The sequence below is a fragment of the Quercus lobata genome, chromosome 2, assembly GCF_001633185.2.
Source record: "Quercus lobata isolate SW786 chromosome 2, ValleyOak3.0 Primary Assembly, whole genome shotgun sequence".
Classification (NCBI taxonomy): domain Eukaryota; kingdom Viridiplantae; phylum Streptophyta; class Magnoliopsida; order Fagales; family Fagaceae; genus Quercus; species Quercus lobata.
Window position 1 is genome coordinate 1,353,994 of NC_044905.1, and position 12,908 is coordinate 1,366,901.

The window sequence follows — 12,908 nt, forward strand, 5'->3', positions numbered from 1 at the left end:
TCAACGGCAAGAACAAAGGAGATTTACTTTTGTGTCTTGTGAGCTCAACCTTAGAGAGGATACATGTGACCATGAAGCCTCATCAATGCATCAACCTTGTCAGTCAATTATATTATCATATTTCAACTTTTCTGAATTATGTAAATGTGCAAATATAAATTAAAATAAAAATACTTTACTGTAAAAATAAGGTCAAAAAACTGCATTATTAGGTCAATTTCTTGTTGTTAAAGGTTTCATAAAAAAAAAAAAAAAAAAAATGTGATTAAATAAATCCTCCTCTATATTTGTTAGAGGTCGAGGACTCCTTGTTCTCCTTATGATTTTTTCCCACATTATCTTCCAAATTGAAAGCGATCTTTATTGCGTGTTGTACCATAATTAGTACACATGATTGGTATATATATGCGGCGCCGCTGATTGTATTTTTACAACATCATTTTAAATTTGATTAACATTAGTCTCTCTACACATTATCTGTCTTCATAATTAGGACCATTAAACTGACTTATTTTGATAAGTGTATTAAAGCGACTTTTTCACATGTTTAGGACCAGAAAGTGCATGCATTTGGTGTAATTAAGTTCTAAATAAGCCAGCTATATTTCAACATCAAATGATAAGTATGGCTAAGTTTGAAATGGATGGAGTCACTAGGCTAGACTAGCATTATTTTTCAACGAAGATTTTTCTTTACTTGCAAGTTGCAAGTTTGAACTCTAATGTGGTTTAACTTACTTGACTTAAGTATTAGGAAAAAATAACACAAGTTAAAAAGGGTGTGTTTGGATGTTTTTGTGGCAATGCTTAAAGAGGGGGAAAAATCAAAATGTCATATAGAGTCACTGAGTAAATTGGAAGTAAATAACAGCTGACACTCAAGCCGAACCATTTGGCTGCAGATAAAATAGTATACAATTTAAAAGCAAAGAAGCAAATTTAAGGACAAAATCATATAAGGCTAAATAATTTGATAAGATTATTATAAGTATGTACAAAAGCAAATAGAAAAGGCAAAACTGATCATCATGTAATCATGTCCTCAATAATTCTTATCGTCAGCAATAAAACAAATAAAACTACAATAACAAAGCTTTAATCTCAAATTTCTCAGAATTGACTATATATATGAATCCTAACAAATAAAACTTAGCTAATTTAAAAACAATTACAAAATAAAGATTTATATGATATTTTAATAACTGAAACATTATTTTTGAATTAAAGTGTGGTTCTCTCTCTCTCAAAAAAATAAACAAAAACATAGATATTTCTGGTTTAACTTTCAGCATTTTATTGAAGAGAAAAATGAAAACAACTTAAATAATAGCCTTTAACAATACGACTGAAATAATTCACCCAACAAACCCAAATATAGAAACCAATCCCAACTATCTAACCATTAAACAAAAGGCATTAAGATCCAACTTAAAAAACAATACTTTAGCTCCTCAAAAAACAAAAAACAATACTTTAAAAATAATAATATAAACAAGTGGTACTCAATACACAAATCTCCCATTTCTGCAGGTTGGTCTCCGACCACTAAAAATTTAAACAGAATCGAAACCACCGCCATCACCACCACCACCACTGCAACCATCGAATTCATGTCCATGCAATGAAGCCATGGCAACTGAGGCAAGCTTCTGAAGGTTCAACTTTATGACAGTGTCCACAAACATCTTCGTATCCTCGCCTGTATTCCCAGCTGGTATATCTACAATATAAGACTCTAACACAATGGTGTACACCTTGTCTTCCTTGTTAAACTCGTTCACAGAAGTGACTGACCTATAGTTGTTGAGCCTGTGCTCACCCCCCAAAACCCTAAAGCTTAATACATGCTTTTCATCATCCAAAATCTCAAGCCTCTCGGTGCTTGTCGAGGCTGGAAGCCCCGAAACCACCGTGACCTCTCTTATGCTTCCAACCCCACCATCACCTTTCATGTTGCAACTTTTGATGAAATGCTTGTATTTATGAGGGTTTTCGAAGCTTCGAAGGAAAGGCCATACAGCATGTGCTGGAGCATCGATAAGTTGTGTTATTAGGGCTGAGCATGTGTTGGGTGAGGGTTCGAACTGGTGGTAGTTGTGAATGATGGGCTCGAGCTCGAGGTATTGTTCTTGGGTTAGACCATGAGGGGGAACTTGGTTTGGGTCCATGGCCAATATGGGATAGCAGTATAGCACCACTCTCTAATACGTATTGTAAAGTAACTCTGTTTTGTAGCAAATTTAGAATGAAAGAAGAAGAAGAAGAGGAAGAGAAGGATGCTTTCTAGTGCAGAAAAGTAAGGCTTTTGGTAGTGTTCATGGAGGAAAATAGTGAGCAATCATATGAGAACACACATGAGTGAGCTTTTTGTTCTTTGGGACTATCCCTTTCTTCTAGACATATATGCCCTTTGGCAATTTTATTATTATTTTTAATAATAATGTGAGGAATATACAATTTTTTATATATATTTTTTTTTCATAATTTGATGATTATAGGAACATCATTTAGGCATAATTCATTGTTAATTATTATTTTTATCAAAATAATTATAAGAACATACCCAATTTTGCACATAATTTCATGATATATTTGATATATAAGACTATGAGTGGTAAACACTTTTTGTTACTTTATTTACATAAGCCCGTCACTTTGGGTTGATCATTCACAATTGTACAAATTTACAAATTATGAAATTGAATGTAAAAATAAATGTGTCCTAACATTATTTTTATTAGGCACCAACATCAACAGTCAAATCAATAGTCTTAAGGGAAAAAAAGGTTCGAATTATATATTTTTATTTTTCATTGATAAGTTGTCGGTACAATGTTTGTCCTTGAACTTAAAATTGTATTTGAGTTTAAATTAAGAGTATATAGAAGTGCACCACAACAGAACTATATTAGGAAAGGAAAGGGCCTGTCTTTATGAAACTTAGTTATATTGCCCTGTCTATTGGGAACATGCATGGGTGGGCTTTGTTAAAGGGAAATAAATATACTTGCTCAGGCGGCTGTGAGGGACCCGAGGTAGAGAGGAGCTTTATGAGGAATTATTTATTTATTAAGAAGGTTTTAATCAACTGATTACTTCTAATCATCACATAAATTTTGGAGTGGCAATTCTCAACCTCATGATTCATGAATGGGTTTAGAGAATAATGCCACAATGTCAACCAAAACTCATTTAAAACTCACATGAAGTTGCCCTTGGTCTATGTCAAGAATATAACTGATTTTTCGATTTATCCCTTTAGAAGATGGAAAATGCACCACTACAAGTTCTATTACAAAAAGCTTACAAACATAAATATTGAGAATAGATAGAATCTATTTCATAATTAAGATTTTATTTTATGAATCTGAAAATATATAAAGTGTTATTATGTACAGTTTTTTAAAATCTTATATTTTTAAAATATAAGTATACTTTAATTCGCTTTCAACAAAAAGTAAAATAAGTTTATGCCAAACGAACACATGTCAAATGAAATGAAGTTTTTTTTTTTTTTTTGTAAAATAAAATTTTAAATAATGTAGTACTATATACATCTTTATTCACAAAAATATAAAATTTTACAACAAAATAGACAATCTCTACTATGAAGTAAAAAAGATCTCAAATTCTCAATCCAAAACCCAAAACCCTAATCTAACCTAAACTAGGGGTGGGTGAAAACGGTTCAAAGCAGGGCGATTTTGGGGAGGTTTTTAAGACACACCACCAAGGTCGATGTTTGCACCATTGGAACGACCTAGTCACAATTTAGATTAGCTCTCCCTAACGTTGTCAGCCGCCATTTTGATCGATATGGTCGGTCGAACTCCAATACTCACAACTACAAGCTAGATTCAGAACCCACAAAATCAAAACCCAAACCCACAGATCGAAAGTCCGAGAGACCAAAACAACTGTTCAAATCAAACAACGCCACATCAAACAAAACTATCTCCACATATCAAACCCTAAAATCTGAATTAGAATATGACAATGTTTGTTACAGCCCTAAACTTTTGACTCAAATATTAAAAATGGTAAGAAGCAAAATACATATATATATATATATATATATAGCAAATATAAAAAAAAATAATAATAATAATAATAATATTGTGTAAAATGAAGATGTATGAGGGGTATGTGGGGGTAAGAAGGGAAATGGAGAAGAAGACTAATAAACTCGAGAAGAAGTTAGTGGTCGCAATCTTTGAAAGGGCAAGCTGGAGATTCGTGGATCATGTGAAAACTCTAACAAACTCTCGCGTGATTCTAGCTTTTTTTCTTTTTTCTTTTTTTGGTTTAATTAAAACTCCGAAATGCAGGATTCGTCAGGTCTAACCCATTGTCAACTGCAATATTTTAAGCCTTTTTTTTTTAATTTATAGAAATTTCTTAGCGTAAATTTGTTGTCATGCATTTATGATTACAATCATGGTAAATAATAACAATTAACACAGTGTTATCATTTATGATATCAGCACATTTTTATGGTAACAATTTAGAAAATCAAAATGACTACATGTATGTTGTTAATTTCTTTAGTAATGTTTACAAATATGGGAAGAGTGTTTATATATTAGGCGAAAACACTATTTTGGTTCCTATATTTTGGAATCACAATTAATTTGGTTTCTACATTTTAGTGCTAGTCAATTTAGTTCTTATTTTTTTCAATTTACACTCAATTTGGTTCCTACTATTAACTTATACTTGAATATAAGTGAATTAACTATAGGGACCAAATTAAGTGTAAGTTGAAAATAACAGTCAATTTGGGGTCACAATTAATTTGGTCTCTACATTTTAGTGTCAATCAATTTGGTCATTGTTATTTTTAACTTACACTCAGTTTGGTTCCTACCATTAACCTACACTTGAATATGAGAGAGCTAGCAATAGGAACCAAATTAAATGTGAGTTGAAAATAACAGGGATTAAATTGACTGGCATCAAAATGTTGAGACCAAATTAATTGTAACCTCAAAATATAAGAACTAAAATAGTGTTTTCACCTATATATTATTATTAATATGGTTTTAAAAATATATATGATAAAAAAAAATAATACTAATACAACCGTGCCACAAAATTTGTTATGAATTATGGTAACAATTATTGGTTTTATTTTGGCCTGAAATTTGTCAAGTTGAGCCTCTGTGCCCTGTGGTGAACTAAATTGATAAGAATACATATTTTTTGGGGTGCGTGATTAAATTTAAAAATACTTCTGATTTTATGTAATAAAAAGTGAACACTTTTAAGTGTTATTATTAAATTAGTATGAACGAACTTTTGTTTTTGTTTTTTATTTTTTGAGGAGTATGAACGAACTTGAAAAAAAGATTCACTGAAAAAATGGTGCCTTCATCTGATATTAATAGCCAAATACAAGAATTAGGATGGCATTGATTTTGGAGCTACTGAACAAGCAGTATATGTAAAATACTATAAAATACTATAAGTTACCACTGAGGCGGTGTGGTCTAGTGGTGTTAGGTGATGCACAAAGAGCTACGCCAAGGGTAAGGTCCCATGTTCGAGTCTGAATATGGACTTGCATGGGGTTGCGTTCCTTGGCAGCCTAGGATCGCTATCGCCCCTCGTGGGGTTGGGGAAGCTATGGCTCACTGGTCCTCCTAAATCCCAGCAGGGCTCAGACCCTGGCGAGTAGGGTGCTACTATGATCACGTCTAGGTAAGACTGCCACGTTGGTTGTCCCCCTACCCATTTTTTATTCAGCAAAAAAAAATGTAAAATACTGTAAGTTTAACCAAACAATGTTTTTAATTTTAAAGTTGAGATGGGTTCAAGTTACATCTGGTGTAACTCTAAAAAATTACATATTTTTTAAACTATTGGATTTAAGTAGATCTAACAATTAAAAAAAAAACCCTCATTATTACAAATATTTTTATTAGAATCTCATTAATTATCCTCATTTATTATATTCTAAACCTATCTCTACACCCAACAAAAGAAAACGTCTTACTCTCTCTCTCTCTCTCTCTCTCTCTCTCTCTCTCTCTCTCTCTCTCTCTCTCTCTCTCTCTACATTTGGTGTTCAAGCCGTTTGTCTCTCTCTCTCTCCGTTTGTCTCCGTCTGACTCTCTATATTGCTCCTCCACCATTGTTCCACCTCCACAGGTTGCCCCCAAAAAAAAAAAAAAAAAAAACAGTCGAATTGTTTCTATTTGTGAGTACTCTGTTTCTTGGGTCACCATTATTTTAGCTCATAGCAATTGCAGGTTGGTTCTCTCTCTTTCTCTCTCAAGGTCAACTATTTTTCCTTTTTTTTTTTTAATGTAATTCTTTATCTAGATTTTGCTTTATTGATTCATTTGTTTGCTAAGAAAGTAGAATCCTTTCTTTTTGTGAGTACTCTATTTGGTATCAAAAGAAATCAAACCGAACTATTTCTATTAATCTGTTTGGTACTCTGTTTCTATTTCTTCTTTATTTTCTGTTGATTCATTTGTTTGCTAAGAAAGTAGAATCCTAGAAATTGGTTGTTTTGGGTTTTATGTTTTTTAGCTGGTTTGGTATCAAAAGAAATCAGCTTGAAAGATTCAACTGTACTTGGTAAAATGATTATATTAGGCTCAGTTTTAGTTTTAATGGGTCTCAAATAATATGAAAAAACAAAAGTTTCAAACTTTAAATTTTTTTTTTTTTTTTAAATTCCTGCAGTTTCTAGGGAACCAAACAACACTCGTTAGTGCCCTTTGTGATTGTAAAGTTTGGTGGTTGTCTAGTTCTTTTGGTTTTCAATTGTTTTTTTGCATTTTAGTAATGATTGGGTTGTCTATGTTTTTTACAGTATGACATTATTTAGAGGATAATTAACGAGATAGATTATGACAGTTTCTTGAATAAGCAATGAAATACCTTTGCAAAACACAAGTTGTAACAGAATTATTGAAAGTGTAGATTAATAGTTATGATTTTAATTGATAGGAAACAAAAAAAATTTATAATCTCTATTCGTGTGTTTGAGAAAGCCTGAAAATTTCTTAATTGTAAGTGTGGTGGGCCTTTTTGTAATGTTTGGTTGGGCTGCCTCCTGTTGTACTAGGCCCAAGTGTTCTGGATAAGGGAGTTGGGACTAGTCCAATTGTAACCCACCTTGGTCTAACTTGTGCACAAACTACGCCCCGTTTGCCAAACTCTGGTCACATGCCCATGACAAGCGGAGCTACTATGGGAAAGTTATGGCAGGTAGATGTAATAAAGACAACAAAAAAAATATGTTCGCTACTTAGAATAAGTAAAGGGGAGCGATAAGAAGTGCCCCGTGCATAAAATAGCTGAAATAAGTAGGGAAGAAATAGTAATGAGTTTATTGAATCAAAGAGGGAAATGTCAACCTGCTGTGCCAGGTTATGTCATAGAACTGAAACCAAGAAGGGAACCATTTCCTCAATACGAATAATCTCCCCAGAAAAAGAAATTAATCGCTTTGAGAGAACGGGCCTAAATGGCCTATGCCCAAAAAGAATCATTTGTCTTTGATAGAGAGCAGGGCTTTAGAGGGAGAGAGGGGATCAACCTATTAATGCATGTCTGGCATTCTATGCTCTCTGTTTTCTTTCCTTATTCCTTATCTTTCTTTTATTTTTCTTTTCTTTTCTTTTCTCAGTGCTTGCTTCCATGTTGTGATTCTTTCCTAGAGTTTACTATTACCGTGATCGTGATCCCCTTATTGTGCACGGTAAGGGTTCTTTATATAGTGTTTGCCTTGATTGGTTTTTACTATTTTAGCCCTTAACTACCTTTGTCTGGTCTGGGTGTCCTTACCGACCGCCACTAGTTTGTAAGTCGCTCAGCTACCACCACTTACCTGTGCTGGTTGTGCCACTCCTTATCACCAGACAAAGAAGACTATTTTGTTTGTTTGTTTGTCATGGCACTCTTACCTGCTACAGTGTGGGTGCTCTCTCTCTCTCTATCCCTCATGGCTTGCACCTAGTGCTTCCCACTCATCCTTGCTTCTTTTGGGCGGTATGTCATCTCAACAGGATATTCCCCCCAAAAGAGCCTGAGTAGGAATCTCAGAATAGGTTTTCCCCTCTCCCTACCACCAAACCATACCCTCTTACCTCTAACCCATGACCTACCACTCCCTGTATTGGCTGGGTACAGGCTGGTGATGTCTGGGCCTTGCGCATGCTCTACTTTTGTGTATGTCTAAAACTTGCCCGCTGTGTTTGCCGTGGTCTGGAGGCTCGTCTGCACATTCTGCCGCCCATCCTTGACTTCTTATGGTGTGAGCTATTTTTTGATTCCTCATTCTTTATGGTCTACTCCCTTTAAGGGCTGGGTTTTGCTTGATTGTAGACTCTTCTTCCTTCAACCTACTCTCTTACTCCTTCCGCGGTCTTGCCCCTATTTCCTACCGTACCACTCTGCCATTCCTGCTGTGATGTTATTTGACCCCAGCTTGCTGGACCTCTTTAGGCCTACTGCTTATTCTTCTCTCACTAACTCAATATGGTCATTTGGGTTTTGTATTACATTTTTTTTTTTTTTTTGACAAAAGTGATAGAGGCTTTGTATTACATTGCTTGTGGGCTCTTTTGTCCCATTGATTTCCTCTTGGGCTTCCTTGATCATTTTTCTAACTCTGCGTCCTCATGGGCTTTTACTAACTCCTTTGGTCTTCCCAGGCCCAATTATCTTATCCTTCATCCTTGGGGCTCATGGGCTTGCCATCAACCCCTTACTTTCTTTACTTGCATTGTTTCGGGTCTGTTGTGACTCATTCTCACTTTTCTACATCACATACTGCCCATGAATTTGCTACTACTCTCTCTCTAGGCTCCTTCAGGCCCGTTTGCTTCCTCAAGGCCCATTTGTTTATTTTATGGGCCCATAATCCATTATTCCTGCCACTTAGGCTTAATGGCTTTTCTATCCACTTACTAACTCTTTTCTGCCCATGTTGCTGAGCTTCTTCCTTCTACTAGGCTTCCCAAAATGAGCATCAACATACGTAAATAGTAATTTCTCAAATGGCATTCATCTCAAAAAACAGAGCACTCACAACAGAAAAGAAAGGAAAAATAGAAACAGAGTACCAAACAGATTAATAGAAACAATTCGACTTGATTTCTTTTGATACCAAACAGACTGCTCACAAAAAGAAAGGATTCTACTTTCTTAGCAAACAAATGAATCAATAAAGCAAAGCCCATATAAAGAATTACATTAAAATAAATAAATAAAAAAAAAAGGAAAAACAGTTGACCTTGAGAGAGAGACAGAGAGTGAGAACCAACCTACAATTGCTATGAGCTAAAATAATGGTGACCTAAGAAACAGAGTACTCACAAATAGAAACAGTTCGGCATTTTTTTTTTTTTTTTTTTGGTTGACAACCTGTGGAGGTGGAACAATGGTGGAGGAGCAATGAAGAGAGTCAGACAAACGACTTGAACACCAAACATACAGAGAGAGAGAGAGAGAGAGTCAAACGTTTTCTTTTGTTGGGTATAGAAATAGGTTTAGAATGTAATAAATGAAGATAATTAATAAGATTCTAATAAAAATATTTGTAATAATGATGGTCTTTTTTTAATCGTTGGATCTACTTAAATCCAATAGTTTAAAAAATGTGTAACTCTTTAGAGTTATACCAGATGTAACTTGAACACATCTCTTTAAAGTTAGTTCTCTAAAATACAAAATATTTTAAAATATAATTTTAGTTGACAAAGTTTATACTTCTATAAGTTGAAAAGAAATAAAAGAACTTACATGTATTTGTAAATTGTGAAAAAGAGAGGAAAAGAAGAGAAATGATAGAAAATGTTGTTTTTTTCTGCGTTTAGTTAGCATGGTAGATAACAAAAGGGCAGAAACCATTTCCCTAAGTCCACATATTTACAATCCGCCCAATTTGGGTAGATTTAGGTGCGGTTTGGATTGCGCGTCTGCATCTGGCGTTTGGCGTTTTGCTTCTCTTTTTTTCAAGCCGCTTATGTTGACTTTCAGAGACAAAATTTACTATTCATAGACAAAATTTACTATTCATGAACAGTGCGTGCACTGTTCACGTATTTAAAAATATTAAAAATGGGTCTCATGGTACTATTCACACATTTAAAAATTATTTTACTACAGTGTTTTCAGTTTTCAGTTTCAGCAAAAATAAGTTCAATCCAAATGGACCCTTAAAGGGAGACAATGGTTTTAAAAAGCTAGGGTCCACATAAATAATATAATATGATATGAAGTTACATATTTGCCCATAATTTTTATGCATCTTTCACGTTTATATGAGTATAAAAGTAAAAAACATATATTTTCTTTTCATTTATTTTCTTATTGCAAACCAAATAAAGGAATTTTTCTCTTTTTCCTTTTCCCCTTCTCTCCTTATTTGATTATTTCCAAAGATAAACAAGAGATCTAATTTCCTTTCTTTCTCATTTCCTTTCTATTATTCATTTCTTTTCTTTTTTCTCTTCTCTTTTGTAACCAAATAATGCATTAATGTTTTTACCAATCTTCACTGTGGCTAATTAAATGTGACAATGACCAAAGTGAATGCAGGTTAATTATTAGCTACAAACAATGGGTTCCTTCCTGCATGCAAGCAATGATCTTTGCTTTTTCCAGTTCCATTTGTAGATATTTAGGGTCTGTTTTGGATCAGCTTATTTTTCTAAAACTGAAAACTTTTTGTTGAAAGTATGGTAGATAAAAATAAAAGTTAGCTGAAATAGTATAGTGGGACTCGTAAATAATACCCAAAGTGCAGTGGGGCCCATAAATAGTAGCAAAAATAAGCTAAATAGTAAAATAAGTTAGTTTTTAAGTTGGAGCCAAAAGAACACTTATAGTCTTAACAAACAAATTATTTTGGGTTTAAATTATTATGCTTCTCTTTTAATATAGTCCTTCTATTATACATAGTACCTTAAGGTATGTTTGGTAACTGTTTTTTCCCTTATTTTTTATTTTCAAAAACAATTTTCTATTTTTGAAACTAAAAAACTTGTTTGACAACTAAAAATTGACAGAAAAGAAAAACTATTCTCAAAACTCAATTTTTGAAGAAAACTGAAACATGCAAAAAACTACTTTCAATTTCTAGTTTTCAAAAGTTAAAGAAAAAATGCATTTGATTTAATGAATTTGTCTCATTTAACAAGTTAGTATTAGAGTTCAAATCCTAATAACAACATATTTTAGTATTTTTATTTTTTTTCGTAAAACTATTTTTTTAATTTCAACTAACTAAACATGTTTTTTTATTTCAAAAATACAAGAAAATTGTTTTTTTCTTTATATTCTCCAAAACAAGTTTTTAAAAATAAAAAAACAAAAACGGTTACCAAACATAACCTTAGTTTTCTTTTCTTTTTTATAAACAGTAGCAATTTTATTTTTTATTTTTGTTAGAACTAGTTAGTAGCATAACTAATTTTTTTGGTGTGTTTTTAAAATAAATAAATAAAAACTTTTTTGGTGTTTTTAACCAAGATGTTTCCGATTTAAAAAATTATAATTGTTATTAGGTTTGGGCTGATTGACAGCCCACCAAATCATGGGTTCCTTGCATGCAAGCTCTGAATGGAATCCATTGCTTTTGCGAACTCCAAAATCCAAACATATGAAAATGAGTTTCCCAAACTGACCTTGGCACATGACTCTATTGGGCCCAAACTTCGTCTCTTGTACTCCTTGATCTTATATGGGCCTATGAATTGGAAAATGCAAAACGCCTTGGGCCAACGGAAAGTGCCACTACAAATCTTATCCGGTTTTCCTAGAAGCCTAGAACCCCTACCACTTCCCCAACACTCCCCAAACAAATAAAAAATTTAAGTTGTAAAGCTCATTATGTGAAATTTATTGCGTTTAAATTTTTTTTTTTTTTTTTTTTTTTAAATCGAGGGTGTCCGAAACTTGTACTCCGGTTACTACCTTGAGTCCTCGTTCCACATATACTATGTAATTACTTTAGAAACTATTAGGCTAACTCTTTTGAAGTTATGTATTGTGTTAATTAGATGACACAAACAGTATCTATTTTTACATCACTAGGTGGTCAAATAAATTCTCCACAAATTGAAATTATTTAAGGTAGCGACAACTATCAAAGTTTGTCATGACACATGCACTCAATATTTGTGAATGAGTGCGTTATTTCTAGCAACAAACAAAAAAAATGCATAACATCTTTCTATAATTGTCCCATTTGAGACTTGTAAGTTGTGATCCTTCTTGTTAAAATCTCTCTTTCTTTCTAAAGGAAAAACTTTAGTATCTTCGTTCTTTTTTTTTTTTTAAATATAGAACTTACAAAAAAAAAAAAAAGATCTTAAATAAATAATTATTAATGAATTAATTACAGAAAAATGACTAGTTGATGACCTTTAAATATTATACGATGTGTTAAGTTATGGTTTTTACATAACATTTATGTTGTTTTTATTCCATGACAAAATGTATTGTAATTTCATTAATTTATTTCATTGTATTTTGTGGGATTTAATTGTAATGGATTAAGTCTTAAGTGGTGAAGATTTAATTAAAACAGTTGAAGGTCACATGAGGAGCACATGCCGGAAGCTAAAGAGTCAATGTATCTTGCAAGTAATCTTGTGACTTGGCCAACCCACGAGATGATTCGCAAGTTGCACTGATAGCTAGGATTTTAAGTGTGACTTTTATACCCTTCACTTATACTATATATACTTTCATTATCCACAAAATTGTAAGATGACTATTCAAAAGAAAACTCTAGAGATGTTTCTACAACACCCACTATTTTAGAGAGAGTACTTATCCTTAAGTAAGAATTTCTTTATAATCTCTTCTCTTTCCTATCTCCCACTATCATACCTTGAGATGAGATTTGTACCTAAACACAGCTCACACATATTCAAAGTGTAAAG

General features: G+C 33.0%; 1 protein-coding gene across 1 annotated transcript; it reads right to left on the reverse strand.

The window, feature by feature from the left end:
- Window positions 1-1,270: 1,270 nt before the first annotated feature.
- Window positions 1,271-2,351, reverse strand: LOC115977933 (abscisic acid receptor PYL2). Its single transcript, XM_031099965.1, has one exon. It carries the CDS (start codon window positions 2,166-2,168, stop codon window positions 1,554-1,556), a length of 615 nt encoding a protein of 204 aa, XP_030955825.1. The 5' UTR covers window positions 2,169-2,351; the 3' UTR covers window positions 1,271-1,553.
- Between the last annotated feature and the right edge of the window lie 10,557 nt (window positions 2,352-12,908).

What these genes read in the sequence shown, in the direction of transcription:
- LOC115977933 (XM_031099965.1), bottom strand. Translation starts at nt 2,168, where the DNA reads ATGGACCCAAACCAAGTTCCCCCTCATGGTCTAACCCAAGAACAATAC.